At 48.2% G+C, this 26,536-nt stretch overlaps 1 protein-coding gene across 3 annotated transcripts in view; it reads right to left on the reverse strand.

Moving 5' to 3' along the window:
* The window catches only part of LOC139260151 (collagen alpha-1(XVII) chain-like), a 112,596-nt gene continuing 86,060 nt past the window's right edge, over positions 1–26,536 (reverse strand). For all 3 annotated transcript variants that reach the window (XM_070876373.1, XM_070876374.1, XM_070876371.1), the window contains 15 exons: positions 21,669–21,776; positions 20,130–20,234; positions 18,792–18,938; positions 17,668–17,760; positions 17,346–17,474; positions 16,827–16,952; positions 7,674–7,778; positions 6,907–7,017; positions 6,538–6,597; positions 5,011–5,136; positions 4,419–4,541; positions 3,496–3,549; positions 2,359–2,544; positions 805–894; positions 1–589 (listed from right to left, as the gene is read on the reverse strand). In XM_070876373.1, coding sequence (XP_070732474.1) covers positions 537–589; positions 805–894; positions 2,359–2,544; positions 3,496–3,549; positions 4,419–4,541; positions 5,011–5,136; positions 6,538–6,597; positions 6,907–7,017; positions 7,674–7,778; positions 16,827–16,952; positions 17,346–17,474; positions 17,668–17,760; positions 18,792–18,938; positions 20,130–20,234; positions 21,669–21,776 — 1,616 coding nt within the window. In that variant the 3' untranslated portion in view covers positions 1–536. The remainder of the gene's footprint in view (positions 590–804; positions 895–2,358; positions 2,545–3,495; positions 3,550–4,418; positions 4,542–5,010; positions 5,137–6,537; positions 6,598–6,906; positions 7,018–7,673; positions 7,779–16,826; positions 16,953–17,345; positions 17,475–17,667; positions 17,761–18,791; positions 18,939–20,129; positions 20,235–21,668; positions 21,777–26,536) is intronic.

Genomic DNA, 26,536 nt, shown 5'->3' on the forward strand with positions numbered 1-26,536 from the left:
TTTTGTTTTTAAAAAAACATGTTTTTATTCCAAAAGAAGAATGTTACAATTTAAACTAGACAGGCTGTAAAATTGTCAGTTGGTTATCGGTAGCGATCATTGCAACCTGCAGTAACCCTGACCCACGAGAGAAAGTTCGCAGCAAGAACAGAACGGTACAACGGAACGGAAACACGGGACAGCGACTGAAGGCAGGGGCTCGGCATCCGTGACCTGTGTGACCACCAACTTTGACGGTAGTTCCCAGATGGCCAGCGTTGGGTAGCAACATACCAGGAACAAGTAGGGGAGGGAAGAAGTCTCGCCAGCGATCAGTTGCTGTCCGCCTGTTTCCCTGGGTACAATAGCCGCGTACAGTTAGACCCCAGACTAATCGCTGTATTACAAAAGGCCTCAAAAAAGAAAGTTACGTGCATTTTTTTCAGACGTTAAGCTGCTGAATAAGAGGGCAGGAGCAGTCACTGCGCGGAGCCATAAGAACATCAGAAATAGGAGCAGGAATAGGCCGTGCGGCCTTTCCAGCCTGAGCCGCTGCATCACTTGGTGCCCAGAGCTCTCCTCTGTCGGCTCCTCCTGTGCGCTGAGTGACCTACAGAAAGAAATAATGAATTAAAAAACACATCTTTTTCTGGACAGGATCAGGCTAGGGCTGATCAGGGGAGGAGGGGGTCAGGAACAGGCCAGGGTTTAGGAGAGGAGGGACTTTTATATAGATTTTAAAACACACAATCTCTGCAAACCGGCTGATTTAAAAATGAGGTGTGACTGAAAAGCCCGGGTTCCCTGTGTCGCCTCCCCGCGTACCTGCAACTTTACGTCTCCATACCCTCGCGTCCCGCTGGCTCTCGGGGCTGGAGTTTGAGAGCCAGCTGGAGTAAGATTCCCCGAGCGTGTCTGCAACACAAATTCAACATTGATCAGCAAAATTCCTTTTCCGGTCCACCCAGTTTGGATTATCTTAGGCCTGTTCGCGCCTCCCGCCCTATTCCTCGTCACATGGGGGTCTCTTCCCTTCCCCCACCCCCTGGCACAGTGACAGTGCATGGAGATCTGTGCAGCCAGAATGATTGAGCCCACTTACCGATAATCCGACGATTTGGGGGGCAATTATATTTCCTGGGGGGTTATTACATGCAGATGGTGGTGTTCCCATGCGCCTGCTGCCTTTGCCCTTCTAGGTGGTAGAGGTTGCGGGTTTGGGAGGTGCTGCAGTGCATTTTGTAGATGGTACACACTGCAGCCACGGTGCCCTGGTGGTGGAGGGAGTGAATGTTGAAGGTGGTGGATGGGGAGCCAATCAAGCGGCTGCTTTGTCCTGGATGTGTTGAGCTTCTGGAGTGTTGTTGGAGCTGCACTCATCCAGGAAAGTGAAGAGTATTCCATCATTCTCCTGACTTGTGCCTTGTAGATGGTGGAAAGGCTTTGGGGAGTCAGGAGGTGAGACACTCGCTGCAGAATACCTAGCCTCTGACCTGCTCCTGTTGCCACAGTATTTATGTGGCTGGTCCAATTAAGTTTCTGGTCAATGGTGACCCCCAGGATGTTAATGGTGGGGGATTCGGCGCTGGTAAGCCATTGACTATCAAGGGGAGGTGGCTAGACTCTCGCTTATTGGAGGTGGTGTGGCACTTGTGTGGCGCGAATATTACTTGCCACTTATCAGCCCAAGCCTGAATGTTATCTAGGTCTTGCTGCATGCGGGCATGGACTGCTTCATTTCTCTGAGGAGTAGCGAGTGGAACTGAACACAGTGCAGTCATCGCCAAACATCCCCACTTCGGACCTTATGATGGAATGAAGGTCATTGATGAAGCAGCTGAAGATGGTTAGGCCTAGGACACTGCCCTGAGGAACTCCTGCAGCGATGTCCTGGGGCTGGGATGATTGACGTCCAACAACCCCAACCATCTTCCTTTGTGTTAGGTTGTCTGTGGCCCCTGGTCACAGTCCATCAGGAACTAGTTTGTTCTGCAAAGCATTCTACCATTTCCATCTTTGCTTATAATCTTCTGTCTTGTTCTTAACCAGATCATCTCGATTGTCTCAGGAGGCCACCGGGATGGGCAATAAATGCCAGCCTTTGCCTACACCCAGAGAATGAATAAAGGAGTACAAGCATGCAGTGTGGTGAACTGTATGGTGAGATGATACTGTAATTGGAGTCTTGCTCTGGACAGACACCAGTGGAAGCAATGGGCTGTCACTAGATACTGTAATTAATTGACAATCTGTGGGGGAGTGGGGGGGCACTGTGCCAGTCGGTTATGGACTATCGACAACTCACAGGGCAGGGGTACACCATGGTAAGTGGGGAAACTCACACCTCCAGCCGTGACTGAGGCAGAATGGGGCTCCCACCTTTTAGCAACTCCTCTAACTCGGCATCGCTCCTGTAGGTCCCGTCCTGCCAAACCCCTCCCGACGACGATGATCCTGAGTCAGTTGATTGGCTGGAGGAGCTGTGCGATGTTTCAGACACACGACGAGCTCCAGATCCATCTGATTGGCTGGAGGAGCTGGATGATGTGCGGTGGGATCGACGGGCTGGAATTAAACGGGAAACATTAACAAAACATGATATACAAACCATGCAGTCAGTCAATAAAGGCCCTGCTGTAAAACGGGCCTCTGCACAGCTCATTAGTACAGGGACCCGGGAGTTGGAGTGAATGAATACGCAATCTGAATCTGAATCACAGTATGTTACAACACATAACGGGATCAGGCAAGCAACTGGGAGCGATTAGAGTACAGTATCTAGGAGTTACAGTGAGAGTGATGGAGAGGGGAGGTGGACGGAAGCTCAGCTCGGAGTCAAATGCGGGGAGTGTGAGATCGTCGCTGGAACTCCTTAACGGCACTGTGGGAGTTCCTTCACCACATGGAGTGCAGCGGTTCAAGAAGGTGGCTCACCACCACCATCTTGAGGGCAATTAGGGATGGGCAATAAATGCCGGCCTTGCCAGCGATGCCCACATCCCATGAATGAATTAAAACAAAATTCTGGCAACGTTGTGGTTCAATTGTTGGGGTTGTAGATAAAAGAGAGAGAGAGATAGGGGGGGATAATCTTCACCCTCACCAGCTGGATGTCCATCGGGCGAGGGCAGGGAGGGAGAGAGGATCGGCTGCCCATTGGAGAGAGAGAGATAGAGAAACAGTCAGAGAGACTGACAGAGGACAGTTGTCTGTGAGAATTGATCAGATTAACTTCATTCTCAGCACAAAATCAAAGAGTAAGAAGCAATGAAAACAGCAAATGCTGGAAACGCTCAGCAGGTCAGGCAGCATCCGTGGAAAGAGAAACAGAGTTAACATTTTAGGTCGATGACCCTTCTGCCAAAAGATAATCAACCTGAACCATTAACTCTGTTTCTCTCTCCACAGATGCTGCCTGACCTGCTGAGGGTTTCCAGCATTTACTGTTTTTATTTCACATTTCCAGCATCCGTAGTATCTTGTTTTTGTATTAAGTGAATCCTTAAAGTGACTCACCTCCGCCTGCCTGTCCCGCGTCACCTCCTGAAGCTGCCCGTTCTGCATCATAAGCTGAGGGGGGTGGGGGGAAGAGAAGTGCATTTTAAGAAGAAAGACTTGAAAGAACATGCATTGCTACAGTGTCTTCCATAAACACCGGACATCCCAAAGCACTTTACAGCCAATGAAGTACTTTTGGAGTATAGTCACTGTTGTAATGTAGGAAACGCGGCAGACAATTTGCGCACAGCAAGCTCCCACAAACAGCAATTTGATAATGGCCAGATCATCTGTTTGTTGTGGGATAAATATTGGCCTCAGGACACCGGGGATAACTCCCCTGTTCTTCTTTGAAATAGTGCCATGGGATCTTTTACATCCCTCAGTACTGCCCCTCTGACAGTGCGGCGCTCCCTCAGTACTGCCCCTCTGACAGTGCGCCGCTCCTCAGTACTGCCCTGCCAACAGTGCGGCACTCCCTCAGTACTGCCCCTCCGACAGTGCGATGCTTCCTCAGTACTGGCCTGGATTTTGTGCTCGAGTCTCTGGAGTGGGGGCTGGAACCCTCAACCGTCTGACTCAGAGGCCGGGACTCTTGGCATCACCCACACTTTCCAGCAGGAGCCCTAAATAGCGATCAGTCGCAAGAACGACGGCTACTCTCCCCTCCCTAGGGAATCCCCCCCATCAAGGCAACCCCCCCTCTTCCAGCAACACCAGGTAATTCACCCCTCAACACCAGGGAATCCCCCTTCCCCCCCCCCCCCAATACCAGGGAATTCTCACCCCCCCCCCCCCCCCCCCCCCGACACCAGGGAATCCCCCCAACGCTAAGAACCCCCTCCCTCATCACCAGGGACCCCCCCCCCCTCCCAACACCAAGGAATCCCCCCGCCCCCCAACCCATGCCAGGGAATTTCCACAAACCCCGCCTCTCTCACCTCTCAGGTATTCCTCGTATGCCGTCCTGTTCCCACTGAATATTTTCTCCCAGTCAGACTCGAGCCACTGGGAGGTCCCAGGTACCCCGGAGCCCTGTGACCGGTGCACAGTCCAACCGTTATCTGCAAGGGGACAATGTTGAAACTTGTTACAAGGACAGTGGTGTTAAACTGCTTACTGTGCGACACATTGTGCTGGTGGAGCTGGTCCCTTTAAGGACATAAAGTGTAACTGTTGTTAAGTAAACACAAGTTCAGGTCATTTGGAGTTTAATTGTTTGGTCAGGGAGCTGTGCCAGTTGGAATGTTCCAGCTGGAGGTTCGAGGTGCAGATTAGGAGCTCACAGTTCTACCTGTGGTAGAGTGATATCTCAAGTGTGACCCGAACATCACCCTGGCTGCAATGGGTTAACAGCATGTCAACAAACAAGGACCGAGCTCGGGGCAAAACAGCTTGCCATGTAAGATTTTAATTAACGCTGTCACTAAGTGCTGTGAATCGGTTGATGGAGACAGCTTTTATCATCCAATGATTGGCATCAGGGAAACAGCACAACTCTTGGGAATCCCACACAACTTCAGGCTGTCTCACCTCTCAGGTATTCCTCGTATGCCGTCCTGTTGCCATTGAACGCTTTCTCCCAATCAAACACGAAATGGCCGGACCCCCCAGATACCCCCGAGTGTCTGGATGAGTCACGGGATGTCCAGCCGTTACCTACAAGAGAATAATGTTGAAAAGCATTTACTGGATGATGTCCCGTTGCTGTGGTAAATTGAACCACACAGATATTCAGTCTATATCGAAGTCTGCCCTGGGTCACAGCAGCATCAGTGAGACGCAAGGACATAGGCAGTAAGGTCAGGCATCACCGGCCAGATTTTGCTGAAGTGGGCCTCTCGCAACATACCCTGTTAGTTACACTTACAATTGCACATTTAGGTTTTTAAAAATGTTGCCCTCAAAGTTACTGGAAGTGCGAGCTAATAATGGCGCAGCAGGGTATCTGGGACCTTGGTGAACAACGGGACAAACCACCCATCTCCTTAAACAGTGAGATTAAAGGATTGGGAAATAAACAGCGGAATGACTGAGAAGGAGGGTGAATTAGAGTCAAATCAGTTACTGAAAGAGAAATAAAGAGATGGATAGAAAGGTTGGATTAAGAGGGAAAAAAAGAGACAAAAAGGAAATGCAAGAACAAGATTTTAAAATGTAAAATTTGACATTTTTAAAAATCTCCAACAATTCACAACCTGAGGGAATGGCGTGCCACACTTTTAGTTGTTCATTTTCTGGGCTCGGAGAAGGTGATTGGCAGGCATTAACCATATCATGCTGTTAAAGGGCCATTACACTGAGAATTACTCGGCTTAACTATCTGCGGCGAGTTTACTGGGCAATTAATGTGCAAATGCAGCAACTTCAGGAAACTCAGGTTAACCGCGAGTTGCCATTTTCTTGAAGCAACTTGTGGTGATTTGCAATTCACAGGGTATCTCTCCCTCGCCACAAGTTGCTGACTGATTTGTGCATTAATAGTGCTGAGTGTCACTCACACACCATTATTGTACAGCACAATCTGTCCCAACATCTTTGGGCAGGTGACCTCAAGCAAAACAATTCAAGTTTTCAAGATTTTTGTAGGAAAATTGGCAAAACTGAGCCAAGCAAATTATTCCCAGGGATGTACGGTCGAAATCCCAGGGGGCACTAGTTAAAAATGAGAAATAAGAAGAGAGATTGGGGGGAACTTTATCACTGAAACAGGAATCAAATTATGGAAAAGTTACCAGGGAAGAATAAGGGACAGTGAAACTGGAGTCAAGGGGCAATAGGATGTGTTTCTGGAGAAGATGGGACAGGAATATGGAAAGAAGGTGGGATTTAGGGATATGGTGGGTAGGTGGGGTTGGGTGATATGGTGGGTCGGTGAGGTTGGGTGATATGATGGGTAGATGGGGTTGGGTGATATAGTGGATCGCTGGGATTTGAGGCTCTGTGCTCTGCTCCACGGGACCACCTGACAGTCAGATAACTCGGGTGAAAGCCCAGGGTAAAGGACGACTAATGCTGTCCCATCGATTGTTTACCGTGTTCAACACATCGAACACTCACCTCTGTCAGCCTGGATAGTCTCTCGCTCTCGGTCCACCTCTCCCAGACCACCTCCATAAGCTTAAATAAAACAAACGAGAGACAGAATCAGAATCTTTTTCTCTTAAGATGGTGAACTTAGCTTCAAAATTTGGGAACTGGAGACCGCGGACACCAGGAGCTCAGAGAGAGGAGATAAAGTCCACAGTCTGGCCACAGGGCTAGAGATTTCCGGATCCATCTCTGTTCCCCTCATCTGCACCCCCCCCCCCCCGTAACCCCCTCTCACCCCTCTCTTCCCCACCCACATTCCCCCCTCTCACCCTTCCCCCACGGACACACAGTGAGTCAGACGGACATACACGATACAGTGCTAATCCATGGTCCTACCCTTCATGTACTCCTCGAATTCTGTGTCATTTCCATATGTTCTCTCGCGCCATAGCACGTCGTGACGTCCAGACCCTCCACTGACGACGCTGCGGTCAATCAGCCCGTGATCTGAAACAGCAAGTGCCCAAGTCAGGGTATGGGGTCGATGTGGTGTCATCTGATGCACTTAAAGATCAGACACTGCGTCCTGATCCCAAGAGGAAAGAGATTCATTTCATTTCATTCATTGACAAGATGGCGATGGTTTGGATCTCACAGCTGGAGCTATATCCCTGCTGTACACAGAGGGAATTGTATATCCCTGCTGTACACAGAGGGAGTTGTATATTCAATGTTATTACATTCGCCTGAAAATAATCTGCTTCAAAGAGTTTGAAAGTTGAGTCTGGAACAAGCTGAGGTCCAGTTGGGATTCTCCCATTGTGTCAGACGAAGGGACCCGCTTCTCGCTGGAGATTTACAGATTGTCAGTACCATGAGGTACAAACCAACAAGGCCCAACACCTCTCCACAAACCGGCATTTCATTTCTGAATCCATTGCGTCTTCTGCAGGTATTCAATGGGTAACTGATCCACTGTGGATTCTCATTGGTTCAACAAACGATTTGATGGATTGTACTTTGCTCAATTTTTTATGCTTCTGGTCATCATTTAATAACTAGATAACCACTGGGACATTTTAAGACCGACTCGGATCGAGTTTAGTCTCATATGCGTGTATTACTGATAACGATATCAATCTCACTCTGTATCAATGACCTACCTCTCATATACTGGGCGAGTCGTGGAGCTATTTCAGAATATTCGATGCGCCCTGGGGGTCCCGCGGGTCCTGCGGGTCCTGTGATGTATGGCCTCATTCTATCACCTGGTGAGCAAAGAGACTCAGTTAACAACCATCTACAGAGAGGAGAGCACGACACTCCCCCAGCCCAGTATTGCAGGCCAGGGAAAGCCTTAGAAACAGAAAATAGGTGCAGGAGTAGTCTATTCGGCCCTTCGAGCCTGCACCGCCATTCAATATGGTCATGGCTGATCATGCAACTTCAGTACCCCATTCCTGCTTTCTCTCCATACCCTTTGATCCCTTTAGCCGCAAGGGCCACATTCAACTCCCTTTTGAATATATCTAATGAACTGGCCTCAACAACTTTCTGTGGTAGAGGATTCCCCAGGTTCACAATTCTCTGAGTGAAGAAGTTTCACCTCAGCTCGGTCCTGAATGGCTTACCACTTATCCTTAGACTGTGACCCCGGGTTCTGGACTTCCCCAACATAGGGAACATTCTTCCTGCATCTAACCTGTCCAATCCCGTCAGAATTTTCTGTGTTTCTGAGATCCCCTCTCATTCTTCTAAATTCCAGTGAATATAAGCCTAGTCAATCTTTCTTCATATGTCAGTCCTGCCATCCCGGGAATCAGTCTGGTGAACATTCACTGCACTCCCTCAACAACAAGAATGTCCTTCCTCAGATTAGGAGACCAAAACTGTACACAATATTCAAGGTGTGGCCTCACCAAGGCCCTGTACAACTGCAGTAAGACCTCCCTGCTCCAATACTCAAATCCTCTTGCTATGAAGGCCAACATGCCATTTGCCTTCTTCACTGCCTGCTGTACCTGCATGCCAACTTTCAATGACTGATGTACCATGACATAGAAACATAGAAAATAGGTGCAGGAGTAGGCCATTCGGCCCTTCTAGCCTGCACCGCCATTCAATGAGTTCATGGCTGAACATGCAACTTCAGTACCCCATTCCTGCTTTCTCGCCATACCCCTTGATCCCCCTAGTAGTAAGGACTTCATCTAACTCCTTTTTGAATATATTTAGTGAATTGGCCTCAACAACTTTCTGTGGTAGAGAATTCCACAGGTTCACCACTCTCTGGGTGAAGAAGTTTCTCCTCATCTCGGTCCTAAATGGCTTACCCCTTATCCTTAGACTGTGTCCCCTGGTTCTGGACTTCCCCAACATTGGGAACATTCTTCCTGCATCTAAACTGTCTAAACCCATCAGAATTTTAAACGTTTCTATGAGGTCCCCTCTCATTCTTCTGAACTCCAGTGAATACAAGCCCAGTTGATCCAGTCTTTCTTGATAGGTCAGTCCCGCCATCCCGGGAATCAGTCTAGTGAACCTTCGCTGCACTCCCTCAATAGCAAGAATGTCCTTCCTCAGGTTAGGAGACCAAAACTGTACACAATACTCCAGGTGTGGCCTCACCAAGGCCCTGTACAACTGTAGCAACACCTCCCTGCCCCTGTACTCAAATCCCCTCGCTATGAAGGCCAACATGCCATTTGCTTTCTTAACCGCCTGCTGTACCTGCATGCCAACCTTCAATGACTGATGTACCATGACACCCAGGTCTCATTGCACCTCCCCTTTTCCTAATCTGTCACCATTCAGATAATAGTCTGTCTCTCTGTTTTTACCACCAAAGTGGATAACCTCACATTTATCCACATTATACTTCATCTGCCATGCATTTTCCCACTCACCTAACCTATCCAAGTCGCTCTGCAGCCTCATAGCATCCTCCTCGCAGCTCACACAGCTCACATCCGCAAATTTGGAGATACTACATTTAATCCCCTCGTCTAAATCATTAATGTACAGTGTAAACAGCTGGGGCCCCAGCACAGAACCTTGCGGTACCCCACTAGTCACTGCCTGCCATTCTGAAAAATCCCCATTTACTCCTACTCTTTACTTCCTGTCTGCCAACCAGTTCTCAATCCATGTCAGCACACTACCCCCAATCCCATGTGCTTTAACTTTGCACATTAATCTCTTGTGTGGGACCTTGTCGAAAGCCTTCTGAAAGTCCAAATATACCACATCAACTGGTTCTCCCTTGTCCACTCTACTGGAAACATTCTCAAAAAATTCCAGAAGATTTGTCACGCATGATTTCCCTTTCACAAATCCATGCTGACTTGGACCTATCATGTCACCTCTTTCCAAATGCACTGCTATGACATCCTTAATAATTGATTCCATCATTTTACCCACTACCGATGTCAGGCTGACTGATCTATAATTCCCTGTTTTCGCACTCCCTCCTTTTTTAAAAAGTGGGGTTACATTGGCTGTCCTCCACTCGATAGGAACTGATCCAGAGTCAATGGAATGTTGGAAAATGACTGTCAATGCACCCGCTATTTCCAAGGCCACCTCCTTAAGTACTCTGGGATGCAGTCCATCAGGCCCTGGGGATTTATTGGCCTTCAATCCCATCAATTTCCCCAACACAATTTCCCGACTAATAAGGATTTCCCTCAGTTCCTCTTCCTTACTAGACCCTCTGACCCCTTTTATATCCGGAAGGTTGTTTGTGTCCTCCTTAGTGAATACCGAACCAAAGTACTTGTTCAATTGGTCCGCCATTTCTTTGTTCCCAGTTATGACTTCCCCTGATTCTGACTGCAGGGGACCTACGTTTGTCTTTACTAACCTTTTTCTCTTTACATATCTATAGAAACTTTTGCAATCCGTCTTAATGTTCCCTGCAAGCTTCTTCTCGTACTCCATTTTCCCTGCTCTAATCAACCCCTTTGTCTCCTCTGCTGAGTTCTAAATTTCTCCCAGTCCCCGGGTTCGCTGCTATTTCTGGCCAATTTGTATGCCACTTCCTTGGCTTTAATACTATCCCTGATTTCCCTTGATAGCCACGGTTGAGCCACCTTCCCTTTTTTATTTTTACGCCAGACAGGAATGTACAATTGTTGTAGTTCATCCATGCGGTCTCTAAATGTCTGCCATTGCCCATCCACAGTCAACCCCTTAAGTATCATTTGCCAATCTATCCTAGCCAATTCACGCCTCATACCTTCAAAGTTAGCCTTCTTTAAGTTCTGGACCATGGTCTCTGAATTAACTGTTTCATTCTCCATCCTAATGCAGAATTCCACCATATTATGGTCACTCTTCCCCAAGGGGCCTCGCACAACGAAATTGCTAATTAATCCTCTCTCATTACACAACGCCCAGTCTAAGATGGCCTCCCCCCTAGTTGGTTCCTCGACATATTGGTCCAGAAAACCATCCCTTATGCACTCCAGGAAATCCTCCTCCACCGTATTGCTTCCAGTTTTGTTAGCCAATCTATGTGCATATTAAAGTCACCCATTATAACTGCTGCACCTTTATTGCATGCACCCCTAATTTCCTGTTTGATGCCCTCCCCAACATCACTACTACTGTTTGGAGGTCTGTATACAACTCCCACTAACGTTTTTTGCCCTTTGGTGTTCTGCAGCTGTACCCATATAGATTCCACATCATCCAAGCTAATGTCCTTCCTAACTACTGCATTAATCTCCTCCTTATCCAGCAACGCTACCCCACCTCCTTTTCCTTTTATTCTATCCTTCCTGAATGTTGAATACCCCTGGATGTTGAGTTCCCAGCCCTGATCATCCTGGAGGCACGTCTCTGTAATCCCAATCACATCATATTTGTTAACATCTATTTGCACAGTTAATTCATCCACCTTATTACAGATACTCCTTGCATTAAGACACAAAGCCTTCAGGCTTGTTTTTTTAACACCCTTTGTCCTTTTAGAATTTTGCTCTACAGTGGCCCTTTTTGTTCTTTGCCTTGGGTTTTTCTGCCCTCCACTTTTCCTGAGGTTGACAACCAGGTTTCGTTGCACTTCCCCTTTTCCTAATCTGCCGCCATTCAGATAATATTCTGCCTCCCTGTTTTTGCCACCAAAGTGGATAACCTCACATTTATCTACATTATACTGCATCTGCCATGCATTTGCCCATTCACCTAACCCGTCCAAGACACCCTGCAGCCTCTTAGCATCCTCCTCACAGCTCACACTGCCACCCAGCTTAGTGTCATCTGCAAACTTGGAGATATTACACTCAATTCCTTCATCCAAATCATTAATGTATATTGTAAATAGCTGGGGTCCCAGCACTGAACTTGGCGGTACCCCACTAGTCATTGCCTGCCATTCTGAAAAATCCCCATTTACTCCTACTCTTTGCTTCCTGTCTGACAACCAGTTCTCAATCCATGTCAGCACACTACCCCCAATCCCATGTGCTTTAACTTTGCACATTAATCTCTTGTGTGGGACCTTGTCGAAAGCCTTCTGAAAGTCCAAATATACCACATCAACTGGTTCTCCCTTGTCCACTCTACTGGAAACATCCTCAAAAAATTCCAGAAGATTTGTCAAGCAAGATTTCCCTTTCATAAATCCATGCTGACTTGGACCAATCCTGTCACTGCTTTCCAAATGCGCTGCTATTACGTCTTTAATAATTGATTCTAACATTTTCCCCACTACCGATGTCAGGCTAACCGGCCTATAATTCCCTGTTTTCTCTCCCTCCTTTTAAAAAAAATGGGGTTACATTAGCTACCCTCCAGTCCATAGGAACTGATCCAGAGTTGATAGACTGTTGGAAAATGATCACTCATGCGTGCACTATTTCTAGGGCCACTTCCTTAAGTACTCTGGGATGAAGACTATCAGGCCCCGGGGATTTATCGGTCTTCAATCCTATCAATTTCCCTAACACAATTTTCTGACTAATAAGGATTTCCTTCAGTTCCTCCTTCTCGCTAGACCCTCAGTCCCCTAGTATTTCCGGTAGGTTATTTGTGTCTTCCTTAGTGAAGACAGACCAAAGTATTTGTTCAATTGGTCTGCCATTTCTTTGTTCCCCATTATAAATTCACCTGATTCTGACTGCAAGGGACCTTCATTTGTCTCCATTAATCGTTTTCTCTTCACATACCTGTAGAAGCTTTTGCAGTCAATTTTTATGTTCCCTGCAAGCTTATTCTCATACTCTATTTTACCCCTCCTAATTAAACCCTTTGTCCTCCTCTGCTGAATTCTAAATTTCTCCCAGTCCTCGGGTTTGCTGTTTTTCTGGCCAATTTATATGCCTCTTCCTTGGATTTAACACTATCCCTGATTTCCCTTGTTAGCCATGGTTGAGCCACCTTCCCCGTTTTATTTTTACGCCAAACAGGGATGTACAATTGTTGAAGTTCATCCATGTGATCTTTAAATGTCTGCCATTGCCTATCCACCATCAACCCTTTTAGAATCATTCGGCAGTCTATCCTAGCCAATTCACGTCTCATACCATCGAAGTTACCTTTCTTTAAGTTCAGGACCCTAATCTCGGAATTAACTGTGTCACTCTCCATCTTAATGAAGAATTCTACCATATTATGGTCACTCTTCCCCAAGGTGCCTCATACAACAAGATTGCCAATTAATCCTCTCTCATTACACAAGACCCAGTCTAGGATGACCTGCTCTGTAGTTGGTTCCCCGACATATTGGTCTAGAAAACAATGCCTTACACACTCCAGGAAATCCTCCTCCACCATATTGCTACCAGTTTGGTTAGCCCAATCTATATGTAGATGAAAGTCACCCATGATAACTGCTGTACCTTTATTGCACACATCCCTAATTTCCTGTTTGATGCCATCCTCAACCTTACTACCGCTGTTTGGTGGTGTGTACACAACTCCCACTAGCGTTTTTTGCCCTTTGGTGTTCCGCAGCTCTACCCATTACAGATTCCACATCATCCAAGCTAATGTCCTTCCTTACTATTGCATTAATTTCCTCTTTAACCAGCAACGCTACCCCACCTCCTTTTCCTTTCTGTCTATCCTTCCTGAATATTGAATACCCCTGGATGTTGAGTTCCAAGCCTTGGTCACCCTGGAGCCAGGTCTCCGTAATCCCAATTACATCATATCCGTTAACAGCTATCTGCAGTTATTATGAATTCCCCTTTATTACGAATGCTCCTCGCATTGAGACACCGAGCCTTCAGGCTTGTTTTTTTAACATTCTTTGTCCTTTTAGAATTATGTTGTAATGTGGCCCTTTTTGATTTTTGCCTTTGATTTCGCTGCTCTCCATCTTTCCTTATCGCCTTTCTACCTTTTGCTTCTGCCCCCATTTTACTTCCATCTGTCTACCTGCATAGATTCCCATCCCCCTGCCATATTACTTTAAACCCTCCCCAACAGCACTAGCAAACACTCCCTCCAGGACATTGGTTCTGGTCCTGCCCAAGTGCAGCCCGGTTTGTACTGGTCCCACCTCCCCCAGAACCGGTTCCAATGTCCCAGGAATTTGAATCCCTCCCTCTTGCACCATTCCTCAAGCCACGTATTCATCTTAACTATCCTGCTATTTCTACTCTGACTAGCACGTGGCACTGGTAGCAATCCGAAGATTACTACCTTTGAGGTCCTACTTTTTAATTTAACTCCTAGCTCCCTAAATTCAGCTTGTAGGGCCTTATCCCGTTTTTTACCTATACCGTTGGTACCTATATGCACCACGACAACTGACTTGCTTGACTAACCTCATTAAATTTTTTGAAGAGGCGACAGAGAGAATAGACAATGGTAGAAAATCTAGATTTTCAAAAGGCCTTCGATAAGGCACCCCATAATAGACCGATGAACAAGGTCAGAGAATGCGAAGTCAGGGGACAAGTAGCAGAATGGATCGCTAGCTGGCTTCAGAGTAAAAGGATCACTGTGGCATAAGGATCAATGCTGGGATCACTGTTGTTCACAATTTATATTAATGATTTAGACTGGAATCAAAAGCCCAATTTCTAAATCTGCGGATGATACAAAATTGGGGGGATAATCAATACTGAGGAGGACTGCAACAAATTACAGGAGGTCATTAATAAACTTGCAGAATGGGCATATAATTGGCAAATGACATTCAACACAGATGTGAGGTATTACATTTTGGTAGGAAGAATAGGGAGATAACTTATTATTTGGAGGGAGCGAGTCTAGGTGGGGTAGAGGATCAACAGGATCTCGGAGTACAAATACACAAATCGCTAAAAGTTGCGACACAGGTTAGCAAGGCCATAAAAAAGCAAACCAAGCACTAGGGTTTATTTCTGGAGGGATAGAATTGAAAAGTAGAGACATTTTTGCTAAACCTGTATCGAACCTTGGTTGGACCACACTTAGAGTACTGCGTACAGTTCTGGTTGCCATATTATAAATAGGATATAGAGGCAATGGAGAGGGTGCAGAGAAGATTTACAAGGATGCTAACAGAAATGCGAGGGTATACATATCAGGAAAGGATGAACAGACTGGATCTCTTTTCTCCTGAAAAAAGGCTGACCAAATAGAAATCTTTAAAATTATGAAAGTGGAGTGTTTCCACTTGTGGGGAGGAGCATAACTAGAGGCCATCAATACAAGATAGTCACCAAGAAATTCAAAGGGAATTTAGAAGAAATACTTTACACAAAGAGTGGTGAGAATGTGGAGCATCCACAGGGAGTGATTGAAGCGAATAGTATTGATGCATTTAAAGGGAGGCTAGTCAAGCATATGAGGGAGAAGGGAATAGAGGGTTCTGCTGATAGATTTAAATGAGGAGAGACTGGAGGAGGCTCGAGGGGAGCATAAATGCCAGCATGGACTGGTTGGGCCGAATGGCCTGTTTCTGTGCCATATATCCGATATAGTGTCTGATCATTAGAACCAGCTCATGGGACAGAGCAGGGAGGGTGGCACAGAATGGAACCCATCACACAACACAGACAGACACTGCAAGGATAGGCACGCACAGATTATTAAATAGAATAAGCTAGTTGGCTTTATATAGAATTATATAATATTAAGCTAGAGTTAGTAGGTTAAACCACTCTTCAGAAAGACTCACAGATGTAGTGGACAGGGTTTCAGCACAGCAAGGGTTGTGTGTGAAGAAGGTGTCGATTGCTGACTGGACTCCAGTGTAGATAAGCAAATACATTTCTTTTGTAATATAGACTGGAAGAGCTAAGACATCAAAGGCATCCACAACAAATGGTAACAGCTGATAGCAGCATACACACAGAACGTGATGAGATACGGGAGCCACATGTCCTGCATATAAAAGGTCATCATCATCATAGGCAGTCCCTTGGAATTGAGGAAGACTTGCTTCTTAGGTGGCTGTACAGTCTAATACCACAGTCTCTGTCACAGGTGGAGCAGATAATCGTTGAGGGAAAGGGTGGGTGGGACTGGTTTGCCGCACACTCTTTCCGCTGCCTGCACTTGATTTCTGCATGCTCTCGGCAATGAAACTTGAGGTGCTCAGCACCCTCCCAGATGCGCTTCCTCCACTTAGGAGGTCTTTGGCCAGGGACTCCCAGGTGTCAATGGGGATGTTGCACTTTATCAGGGAGGCTTTGAGGGTGTCCTTGTAACATTTCCTCTGCCCACCTTTGGCTCGTTTGCCGTGAAGGAGTTCAGAGTCGAGCACTTGCTTTGGGAGTCTCGATATAAAAGGTACAACACACTGCAGCCCAGGAAACTTCCATCTAGTCTTGCTGAGGCCAGTGTGCGCAGTCATGACAACACGCTTGCAGGAGCCCTTGATGTGTGAGTATTGGTACCTATATCTCATACACTGCATGTAAAGGCTTGTGTTTTATTGACTTGATTTAATAAAGAGTATTAATCAGATGTTATGTTTCCTAGTCCTCGATCTTGTAAAGGTAAAGGATGTCTGACTATATCCTAAAGCAACCCAACACAGACCTATAAAAGGGACAGAGCAGGGGGGTTAGTACAGAATGGCTCCCATCACACAACACAGGCACAGAGACATCCCAGAATAAACACCATGGAGAACAGGGAATGTGGGAATTAAGAGGGGGTCGCCCTGAACAGTTCCATCGCAGGCTCAGGATTGACCCTTGGCCCCAATCAAAGGGGTTCCTATGCAGCATTCCCATCGGATGCCAAAGATTCAGTGCCAGATCTGACTAAATAGGAATTTTGAACAACCTGGGGCTCAGCACCTTCAGCGTGTGACCGTTCAAAACAATATTTAAATCCCGCCCCGTGAGATTGAGATTAATTTTAACACTTACTGGAGAAATAATCGATAATCTCGGTCTTGAGTTGTTGCCGGTCCTCGGTATGTAAACCGCCTCCGGTTCCTGGGGGTCCGGGGGGTCCCGGGGGTCCTCGAGGGCCTCCGATACTATAACCCGAATCTGGAGACACACACAGAGACATCACAGTTAGCTCAGGTGACACCGGATTAACACGATGGTGACTGTGCAGTGAGAACGAGAATTCAATCACGCCCAGTGCTGCCAGCTTCGTGCCAAAGAGTTTACCGCTCACCCGAGCAGCACTTTACACGAGCACCAATCAATCCCATATCCACAGACTCAGGAACATCCGCTGGCATCTCATCAGGTGGTAATGCTTCGGCCCCCGGTTCTGAGGCCTCGAATTCTTGCTGCGTCCCTGCGGTACCTCACTCAAGTCCCAGTTCTTCACCTTCGACTGGACATCGAGTGTTGGCAGGTTAGTCAACCTGGGAGGGCACCGCAAACGAAAGTTCAGAAAGTATTTATTAAAAATATAAGAAATGAAATTACTTTGAATGTAGGAAACGACGTCTTCAATGCGGAAGTTCCCTCCTCCCAGACCGGGTGGTCCCACTGGACCGGGCAGACCCCGTGGTCCAGGAGGTCCGGGCTGTCCAAGCATTCTGCTAAAACTGGAGCCTACATTGAAAAATAAAATGAGAGTTTGTTCAGAACAAACAGGCAACACTGTCGGAAAACAGTCCAAAAATCGCTACCACACAGCGAGCATTAGGTGAGTCAGGTGTCAGCTGCGGCTCTATTACTAACTTCCGTATCCCGTGAGTCAGAAGCTTGGGGGATCTGGGGATGTACATTTAATTCCATGACTTACTCTGTAGAAGTGCTATCAATTCACTGCTGGACACAGAACCCGGTGCACCAGGAGGGCCGGGCGGTCCTTGTACCCCGAGACTCATTCCTGAACCTGGCGGGGAAACAGAAATACAAACAGTCATTAAAACACGCGCTCAAGATGGCCAGTGACATCAAGCATTGGTTTACAAAGGCGCTGTGCCACAGATTGGCAAAGTGCAGGTCATCTCCACACCATCAAGCACCAGGCTCAGGACTGTGTGCATCAAAGGTTTCGCAACCTGAACTGCAGGAGAGAAAAACGCTTACTGCAATTAGCTGAGCTGCACAGCCAGTGAGTCAACTTCGACATCACTGACCGCTGACTGATTTGTTCCTCAATCCATTTACCCGCATTTGCTCCATATCCCTCGATACCCTTACCCAACAAATATCTATCCAGCTCAGTCTTAAAAGCTCCAATTGATCCCCCATCTCCACAGCCTTTGGTGGAGAGAGTCCCAGATGTCCACTACCCTAGGTCTGAAAAAGTGCTTCCTGATAGCAACCTTTAACGACCTGGCTCTAATTTTAAGATTCTGCCCCTTCGTTCTGGACTACCCCCCCACCAGAGAAAATAGTTTCTCTCTATCTACACTATTCAATTCTTTAATCATGTCAAAGATCACCTCTCAAACTTCTAAACTCGAGTGAATACAAGCCTGGTCTGTGCAACCTGTCCTCATAATTTAACCCTTTTAGCCCCGGGTATCATTCGGAATCTGCGCTGCTCTCCCTCCGAGGCCGATATATCCTCCCTGAGGTGCAGTGCCCAGAACTGAACGCAGTTACTCCCGATGGACCCTAACCCGAGCTCTGTACAACTGAAGCATAACTTCCTCTCTATGTACTCCTGCCCCCCGAGATAACGTCTAACATTCCATTAGTCTTTTTGATTGTTTTTTGTCCCTGTGCACTAAGCTTTTAGTGATTTGTGCACTTCGACCCCTAAATCCCTTTGCCCCTAAATCCCTTTGCCCCTCCACAGTTCCGAGTCTCCGCCATTTACAAAATATTCCAACTGGTTTTTCTCAGGTGTAAAGTGGATGACCTCACACTTCCCCACGCCGACCTCTGTCCACCACATGCCCATCTGACACTTACTCCTCATGTAATCTCGGACACGGGTCGCGATATCTCCGTAATCGAGCCGTACGTTGGTCACTCCTTCCGTGTAGCCTGGGTGACCAGCTGGTCCTCGTGGTCCAGCAGGTCCCGGTGGACCAATCAAGTATTTCCGAACATTCTCATCTGCAGAGAGAATTTGAAAATCATCAGCACGTTCGATAGACTGAGAGGTTATAACTATCAAGAAAGATTGAACAGGCTGGGGTTCTTTTCTCTAGAGTGAGGAGTGATCTAATAGAGGTCTTTAAGATCTTGAATGGGTTTGATAGGGTAGACATAGAGAAAACCAAAACTAGAGGCCATCAATATAAGACAGTCACTAATAAATCCAATGGGGAATTCTGGATAAACTTCTTTACCTAGAGAGCGGTGAGAATGTGGAACTTGCCACCATGTGGGGTGGTTGAGATGAATAGCAGAGATCCATTTAAGGAGAAGCTAGATAAACACATGAGGGAGAAAGTACTAAAAGGATATGCTGATGGGGTGAGATGAAGAGGGGTGGGAGGAGGCTCGCGTGGAGCATAAACACCGGCACGGAGCGGTTGGGCCAAAGGACCTGTTTCCTGTGCTGTACATTCCATGTCATTTGATGTAAACACTGGACTGCAGGCTGAAGGTGAAGATAGCCATAAAGTGCTGGGTCTAGAGATCACTGAGCCCTGGGAATCAGTAGGCGCTCGCACTGGAACACCCTACAACCCGCTGAGACCCCCAGTCTATATAAAAGAGGCAGTGAGCCCACAAAGGGATCAAGGCAGATTCAGTGAGTAGTTCTAAGGAGGGGGTGATCGATTTTCATGCATTGGACAGGAAACAGCACCCAAGGTCCTGACGGAAGGGATTTCACTGGCAAAGGGAAGGCCTCTGGGTGCGATGGTTGATTCCTGGTGGAACGATTCAGTTACCGTGAACCAGAGTCACAGAAGGAGACCGTTCAGCCCACAGTGTGTGAGGGGGTGCTGGGTTTATATCATAAGAACATAGGAACTGGATGAGGCCATTCAGCCCCTCAAACCTGTTCTGCCATTCAATTGGATCATGGCTGATCTGTACCTCAACCCCATTCACCTTCTCCAGTTGTTTACCTCGTTTCTTTATGCCCTGTAACCTATTCCACCGCCTAACTCTGTGTGCGCGATGTTTCCTGCTCACCTCCCATGTACTCGGAATAGAAACGTGTCCTTCTAACCCGATTGTGTGGACCCAGCTCCCCCACGCTCTAATCCCACACGGACCTGCGACCCCCTCCTCCCAGCTCCCTCAAACCCCACCTGCGCCCTTGGCAGCCCGGTTACTTGAGGTGTCACTTACCCTGGAGCATGGCACTGAGATCCCCTGCCACCGAGATGGATCCTGGGGTGCCAGGAGCACCGGGGGGTCCCGGGGGTCCGGGCCGGCCTGACCCAGCCACCCAACCTGGAAGAAAAGAGCATTGACAGAGGGTGAGCAACGTAAGGGAGAGCTGCCATGTGACGCTGCCTATGGGGTACAGGCTCTGAGTCAGACTGGCGCACCCTGTCCCCAGGGGCATGGAGCCGAGTGTAAGCGCTGATGGTGAGTTGCAGCAGGCAGCAGTTCCCGCTGGGGCCGCGAACCATGAGTGTCCGGCTTCGTCATGCTATCCCCACGGGTTTCGGCTGAGCGCACGGTCAGTGTTTCGCAATCTGCAGGTCACTCACCGGCTGAAGAACGCTGAGCGGCAACAAGCTCGGCTCACGGAGCTGAACCATGCAGAGTGCAGAAAGACCGCGCGCTAATCACAGCCCACTTACCGCCCGGGGTATCTCACAGCCCACTTATCCCCCGGGGTATCTCACACCCCATTTACCCCCCCGGGGTATCTCACACCCCACTTACCCCCTGGGGTATCTCACACCCCACTTACCCCCTGGGGTATCTCACACCCCACTTACTCCCCGGCGTATCTCACACCCCACTTACCCCCCGGGTATCTCACACCCCACTTACCCCCCGGGGTATCTCACACCCCACTTACCCCCCGGGGTATCTCACACCCCACTTACCCCCCGGGTATCTCACACCCCACTTACCCCCCGGGTATCTCACACCCCACTTACCCCCTGGTATCTCACACCCCACTTACCCCCTGGTATCTCACAGCCCACTTAACCCCCGGGGTATCTCACACCCCACTTATCCCCGGGGTATCTCACACCCCACTTATCCCCGGGGTATCTCACACCCCACTTACCCCTCCCCGGGGGAATCTCACACCCCACTTACCCCCCCGGGTATCTCACACCCCACTTACCCCTCCCCGGCGATCTCACACCCCACTTACCCCCCCGGGTATCTCACACCCCACTTACCCCCTGGTATCTCACACCCCACTTATCCCCGGGTATCTCACACCCCACTTACCCCTCCCCGGGGGTTCTCACACCCCACTTACCCTCTGGGTATCTCACACCCCACTTATCCTGCGGGTATCTCACACCCTACTTACCCCTCCCCGGGGGATCTCACACCCCACTTACCCCTCCCCGGGGGATCTCACACCCACTTACCCCCTGGGTTATCTCACTCATGCAACAGCTGCCTCTTCCCAACATTTACTGCACCATGCACACCCGCGGGTAGGGACGTTATGACGAGTCGGCACGGCGTGGCACATCCACGTCACTCTGCCCGACCCGCTGTCAGGGCAGCTCTGCCCCTTACCACCACTACATCCGCCCCCAGCTCAGAGAGACTACAACATACACACTCGCACTCAGTGTGAACACACGGACTCACACCACACTCAGTGTGAACAGACTCACACTCACACCACACTCAGTGTACAAAGGCAACCGTGAATTTATGGCAGACTCAGAGTTTGAGAATTACTTCTGCTGTAATCAGTGATGTAAGCCTCCAGCTCGGCTCGGCTCATCCCGCCTCCTGGGGTTCCGGGAGGTCCCTGGGGACCGCGGAGATATCGCTGGACATCCTCATCTGTAGGATACAGAGACCAGACAGTCAGGGAATCGCAGGCACTCAAAGCACAGCTCATGTCACCAATACCCAGAGATCACAGAGTTACAGAGTTACAGTCACATCCCCCGTACACTGGGACCAAACCCAGGTGGGTCACTGGATCAACTATTCATATAAATAAATAGGACACCCAGCTCAAGTACAGCACAGGTTACATACAGAATAAAGCTTCCTCTACGCTGTCCCATCAAACGCTCCCAGGGCAGGTGTTATGTATGTAAACTTTACCAATGTGTAAGACTTGTCACCACGGGGCGCACCTGTGGGAGACTCAAGGGTCACCTGCACACCCTGGGCAAGCAGGTATAAAAGGCAGTCTACCATGCTGCTTCCACACTCTGGAGTTACATTAAAGAGACCACAGTTTGAGCTTACAGCATAGTCCTGTGGAGTTATTCTGAACATAACAATTGGCAACGAGTAACAGATCACGAACTTTCACGTGGTTATGGCTTCCGTTGGTATTTTTGAGAGATTTGTTGAGGGTGATGATTGGGAAGCCTTCGTTGAGCGTTTTGACCAGTACTTCGTGGCCAACGAGCTGGATACGGAAGAGATCGTGATCAAGCGCAGGGCGATTTTCCTCACCGTTTGCGGGTCCACGATATATGGCCTCATCAAAAATATGCTAGCACCGACGAAACCAACGGAGAAGACATATGAAGAGTTGTGCACACTGGTTCGGGAACACCTCAAGCCAAAGGAGAGCATCTTAATGGCCAGATATTGCTTTTATATGCACCATTGTTCCGAGGGCCAGGACGTGGCGAGCTATGCTGCCGACCTAAGACACCTTGTGGGACCGTGCGTATTGGCTGGATTTTTGGGGGAAATGTTGCGGGACTTTTTCGTGCTTGGAGTCGGTGACGAGGTCATTCTTCGCAAACTGCTGTCTGCCAAATCCCTAGATCTGAGCAAGGCCATCACGATAGCCCAGGCTTTCATGTCCACGAACGATAACACTAAACAGATATCGTTGCAGCATCGAAGCTCACCGGCAAGTACTGTGCATAAAATAACGTCTTCAGCAGGCAGAACTGTACATGGCAGGGCCGACACGTCTGCAGAGGCCAGACCTAGGATGACTCAGATTCCACAGTGGGGTGTGAATGCGAATCCATTAACACCATGTTGGCGCTGCGGGGGTAATCATCGAGCCCATCAATATCGATTCAAGCACGACGTGTGCAAAGACTGCGAAATAATGGGGCACCTCCAACGAATGTGCAGACGTGCTGTGACTCACCACGTGGCAGAGTCGGCAGAAGATGACCGATCCGGCGTGGATCACACTGAACGAGTAAGAGAGGCAACTCAACCCGAGGCTGAAGAGGAAGTGTATGGGGTACACACCTTCACCACCAAAAGCCCTCCGACAATGTAAAAATCAAATTGAACGGTATTCTAGTTTCCATGGAATTGGACACGGGGGCGAGTCAGTCAATTATGAGCCAGAAAGCTTTTGAGAAACTGTGGGGCAACAAGGCACAAAGGCCAAAACTAAGCCCGATCCACACCAAGCTGCGCACTTACACCAAAGAGCTCATACCAGTCATTGGCAGTGCGGCAGTGAACTTTTCGTACGATGGAGCTGTACATAATTTACCACTATAGATTGTACCAGGCAATGGTCCAACGCTGTTTGGCAGAAGCTGGCTAGGAAAGATCCGATGGAACTGGGACGACATCAAAGCACTGTCTTCGGTAGTTGACGCCTCGTGCGCCCAAGAGCTAAACAAATTCCTGTTGTTATTCGAGATCGAGCTGGACAGATTTCAACGAGAGGGGATCATATCGCCAGTCGAGTTCAACAAATGGGCCAGTCCAATTGTTCCGGTGTTGGAAAGCGATGGGACGGTCAGAAACTGTGGGGACTACAAGGTAACGATCAACCGAGTCTCGTGGGTCTGATGCTGCCCGCTGCAATCTTTCTCCCTAGAAATTCGACCTCTGGCGCCAGGAAAACACATTTGGAGTGTTGCAACCTGAGTCCCACTCTGTCCAGTCGCTTTAGAACCTCATCTAGGTTGTGCAAGTGTTCGGTGGTGTTGCGACCAGTGATCAGGATGTCGTCTTGAAACACCACGGTGCTCGGAACCAATTTCAGCAGACTCTCCATGTTCCTCTGGAAGATGGCCGCGACCGAGCGAATCCCAAAGGGGCATCTGTGGTATATGAACAGTCCTCTGTGCATGTTGATGCACGTCAATTTCTTTGACGGTTCAGCCAGCTCCTGTGTCACTTCTGGAAGCCATTAAAGACTGACCAGGTTACACCTAGTCACTGGCTCACAATAAGAAGTTCATTATATCATTTCATACACTACAACTGAGGCAACGAAGCAAATACAAACCCACGCTAAAGTATGGCGAGCACAGTACAATCGAGTACTGTTGGAATTCTCGAGAGATTCAATGAGGTAGAGGATTGAGGAGGTTTCATGGATCGTCTTAACCGGTACTTCGTGGCAAACGACCTAAACAAAGACGAGGATGTAGAGAAGCGCAGGGCAGTTCTTCCCACTGTCTGTGGCCCCACGATCTATGCACTCATCAAGAATCTGTTCTCACCCACTCTTTCTACAGAAATAGATTACAAAGAACTGTGTGCGCTAGTTCGGGAACATCTTAAACCCACGGAAGGAATCCTCAGACCCAGATATCGCTTCTACACACACATTCGTCCAGAAGGCCAGGACATAGCGGCATTTGTTGCCGAGCTGAGATGTCTTGCAGGGCCTTGCAAATGTGGGCCTGCGTTGGAAGACATGTTGCGTGATTTTTTCATGATCAGGCTGATCATCACAACTTCAGTACCCCATTCCTGCCTTCTCTCCATACCCCTTGATCCTTTAGCCATAAGGGCCATATCTAACTCCCTTTTGAATATATCCAACAAACTGGACTCAACAACTTTCTATGGTAGAGAATTCCACAGGTTCACAATTCTTTGGGTGAAAAAGTTTCTCCTCATCTCGGTCCTATATGGCTTACCCCTTATCCTTAGACTGTGACTCCTGGTTCTGGACTTCCCCAACATCGGGAACATTCTTCCTGCATCTAACCTGTCCAATCCCATCAGAATTTTATATGCTTCTATGAGATCCCCTCTCATTCTTCTAAATTTCAGTTAATATAAGCCTAGTTGATCCAGTCTTTCTTCATATGTCAGTCCTGCCATCCTGGGAATCAGTTTGGTGAACCTTCGCTGCACTCCCTCAATATCAAGAATGTCCTTCCTCAGATTAGGAGACCAAAACTGCACACAATACTCAAGGTGTGGTCTCACCAAGGCCCTGTACAACTGCAGCAAGACCTCCCTGCTCCTATACTCAAATCCTCTCGCCATGAAGGCCAACATGCCATTTGCTTTCTTAACTGTCTGTTGTACCTGTATGCCTACTTTCAATGACTAATGTACCATGACACCCAGGTCTTGTTACACCTCCCCTTTTCCGAATCTGTCAACATTCAGATAATATTCTGCCTCCCTGTTTTTGCCACCAATGTGGATAACCTCACATTCATCTACATTATACTGCATCTGCCATGCATTTGCCCACTCACCTAACCTGTCCAAGTCACCCTGCAGCCTCTTGGCATCCTCCTCACAGCTCACACTGCCACCCAGCTTAGTGTCATCTGCAAACTTGGAGATATTACATTCAACTCCTTCGTCTAAATCATTAATATATATTGTAAATAGCTGGGGTCCCAGCACTGAACCTTGCGGTATCCCACTAGTCACTGCCTGCCATTCTGAAAAGGACCCGTTTATTTCCACTCGTTGCTTCCTGTCTGCCAACCAGTTCTCTATCCACATCAATACATTACCCCTGACTGGGTGTGGGGTGAACTTCAAGACAGAGCCTTTGAGAAGGCTAGAAATCTGTTGTATTCCCATAAGCTACTGGTACTGTATGACCCATGCAAGCATCTAGTTTTGACCTGTGATGTGTTGTTCTATGGGGTCGGCTGTGTACTCGAGCAAGACCATAAGTCAGGCAAACTACAACCAGTTGCATTCGCATCTCGAAGCCTGTCCAAGGCTTGGTTGAGAAAGAGGCTTTAGCATGTGTTTATGGGGTAAAACAAATGCACCAATACCTGTTTGGGCTTCGCTTCGAGCTGGAAACCGATCACAAACCGCTTATATCGTTGTTCTTGGAACATAAAGGTATCAATACCAACCCGTCGTCCCGCATCCAGAGGTGGGTGCTGACATTATCTGCCTATGATTATGTCATTCACCATAGACTAGACACCGACAACTGTGCTAATGCATTGAGCTGGTTGCCCACACCGGAGGTGGGAACGGCAATGCCCGCAGAGCTACTTATGGTCATGGATGCATTGGAGAGTGAAGGGTTCCCTCAACAAGTTAAGACCTGGATCAGCCAGGATCCGACCCTATCGGTTGTAAAACCTTGTGTTCTTAACGGAGACTGGTTGACCATCCCCAAGGAAATGGGTGATGAAACCAAACCGTACAGCTGTCGCAAAGATGAGCTTTCCATCCAGTCCGACTGTTTACTGTGGGGTAATCGTGTTGTAATGCCCAAGAAAGGCAGGGCGAGATTTGTACGGGAGTTACATAATACGCATCCCGGTATTGTCATGATGAAGGCCATCGCCAGGTCCCATGTTTGGTGGCCTGGCATTGACTCGGACTTAGAGTCATGCGTGCATCAGTGCAGCACTTGCAGTTAAGCAATGCCT

The sequence above is a fragment of the Pristiophorus japonicus genome, chromosome 3, assembly GCF_044704955.1.
Source record: "Pristiophorus japonicus isolate sPriJap1 chromosome 3, sPriJap1.hap1, whole genome shotgun sequence".
Classification (NCBI taxonomy): domain Eukaryota; kingdom Metazoa; phylum Chordata; class Chondrichthyes; family Pristiophoridae; genus Pristiophorus; species Pristiophorus japonicus.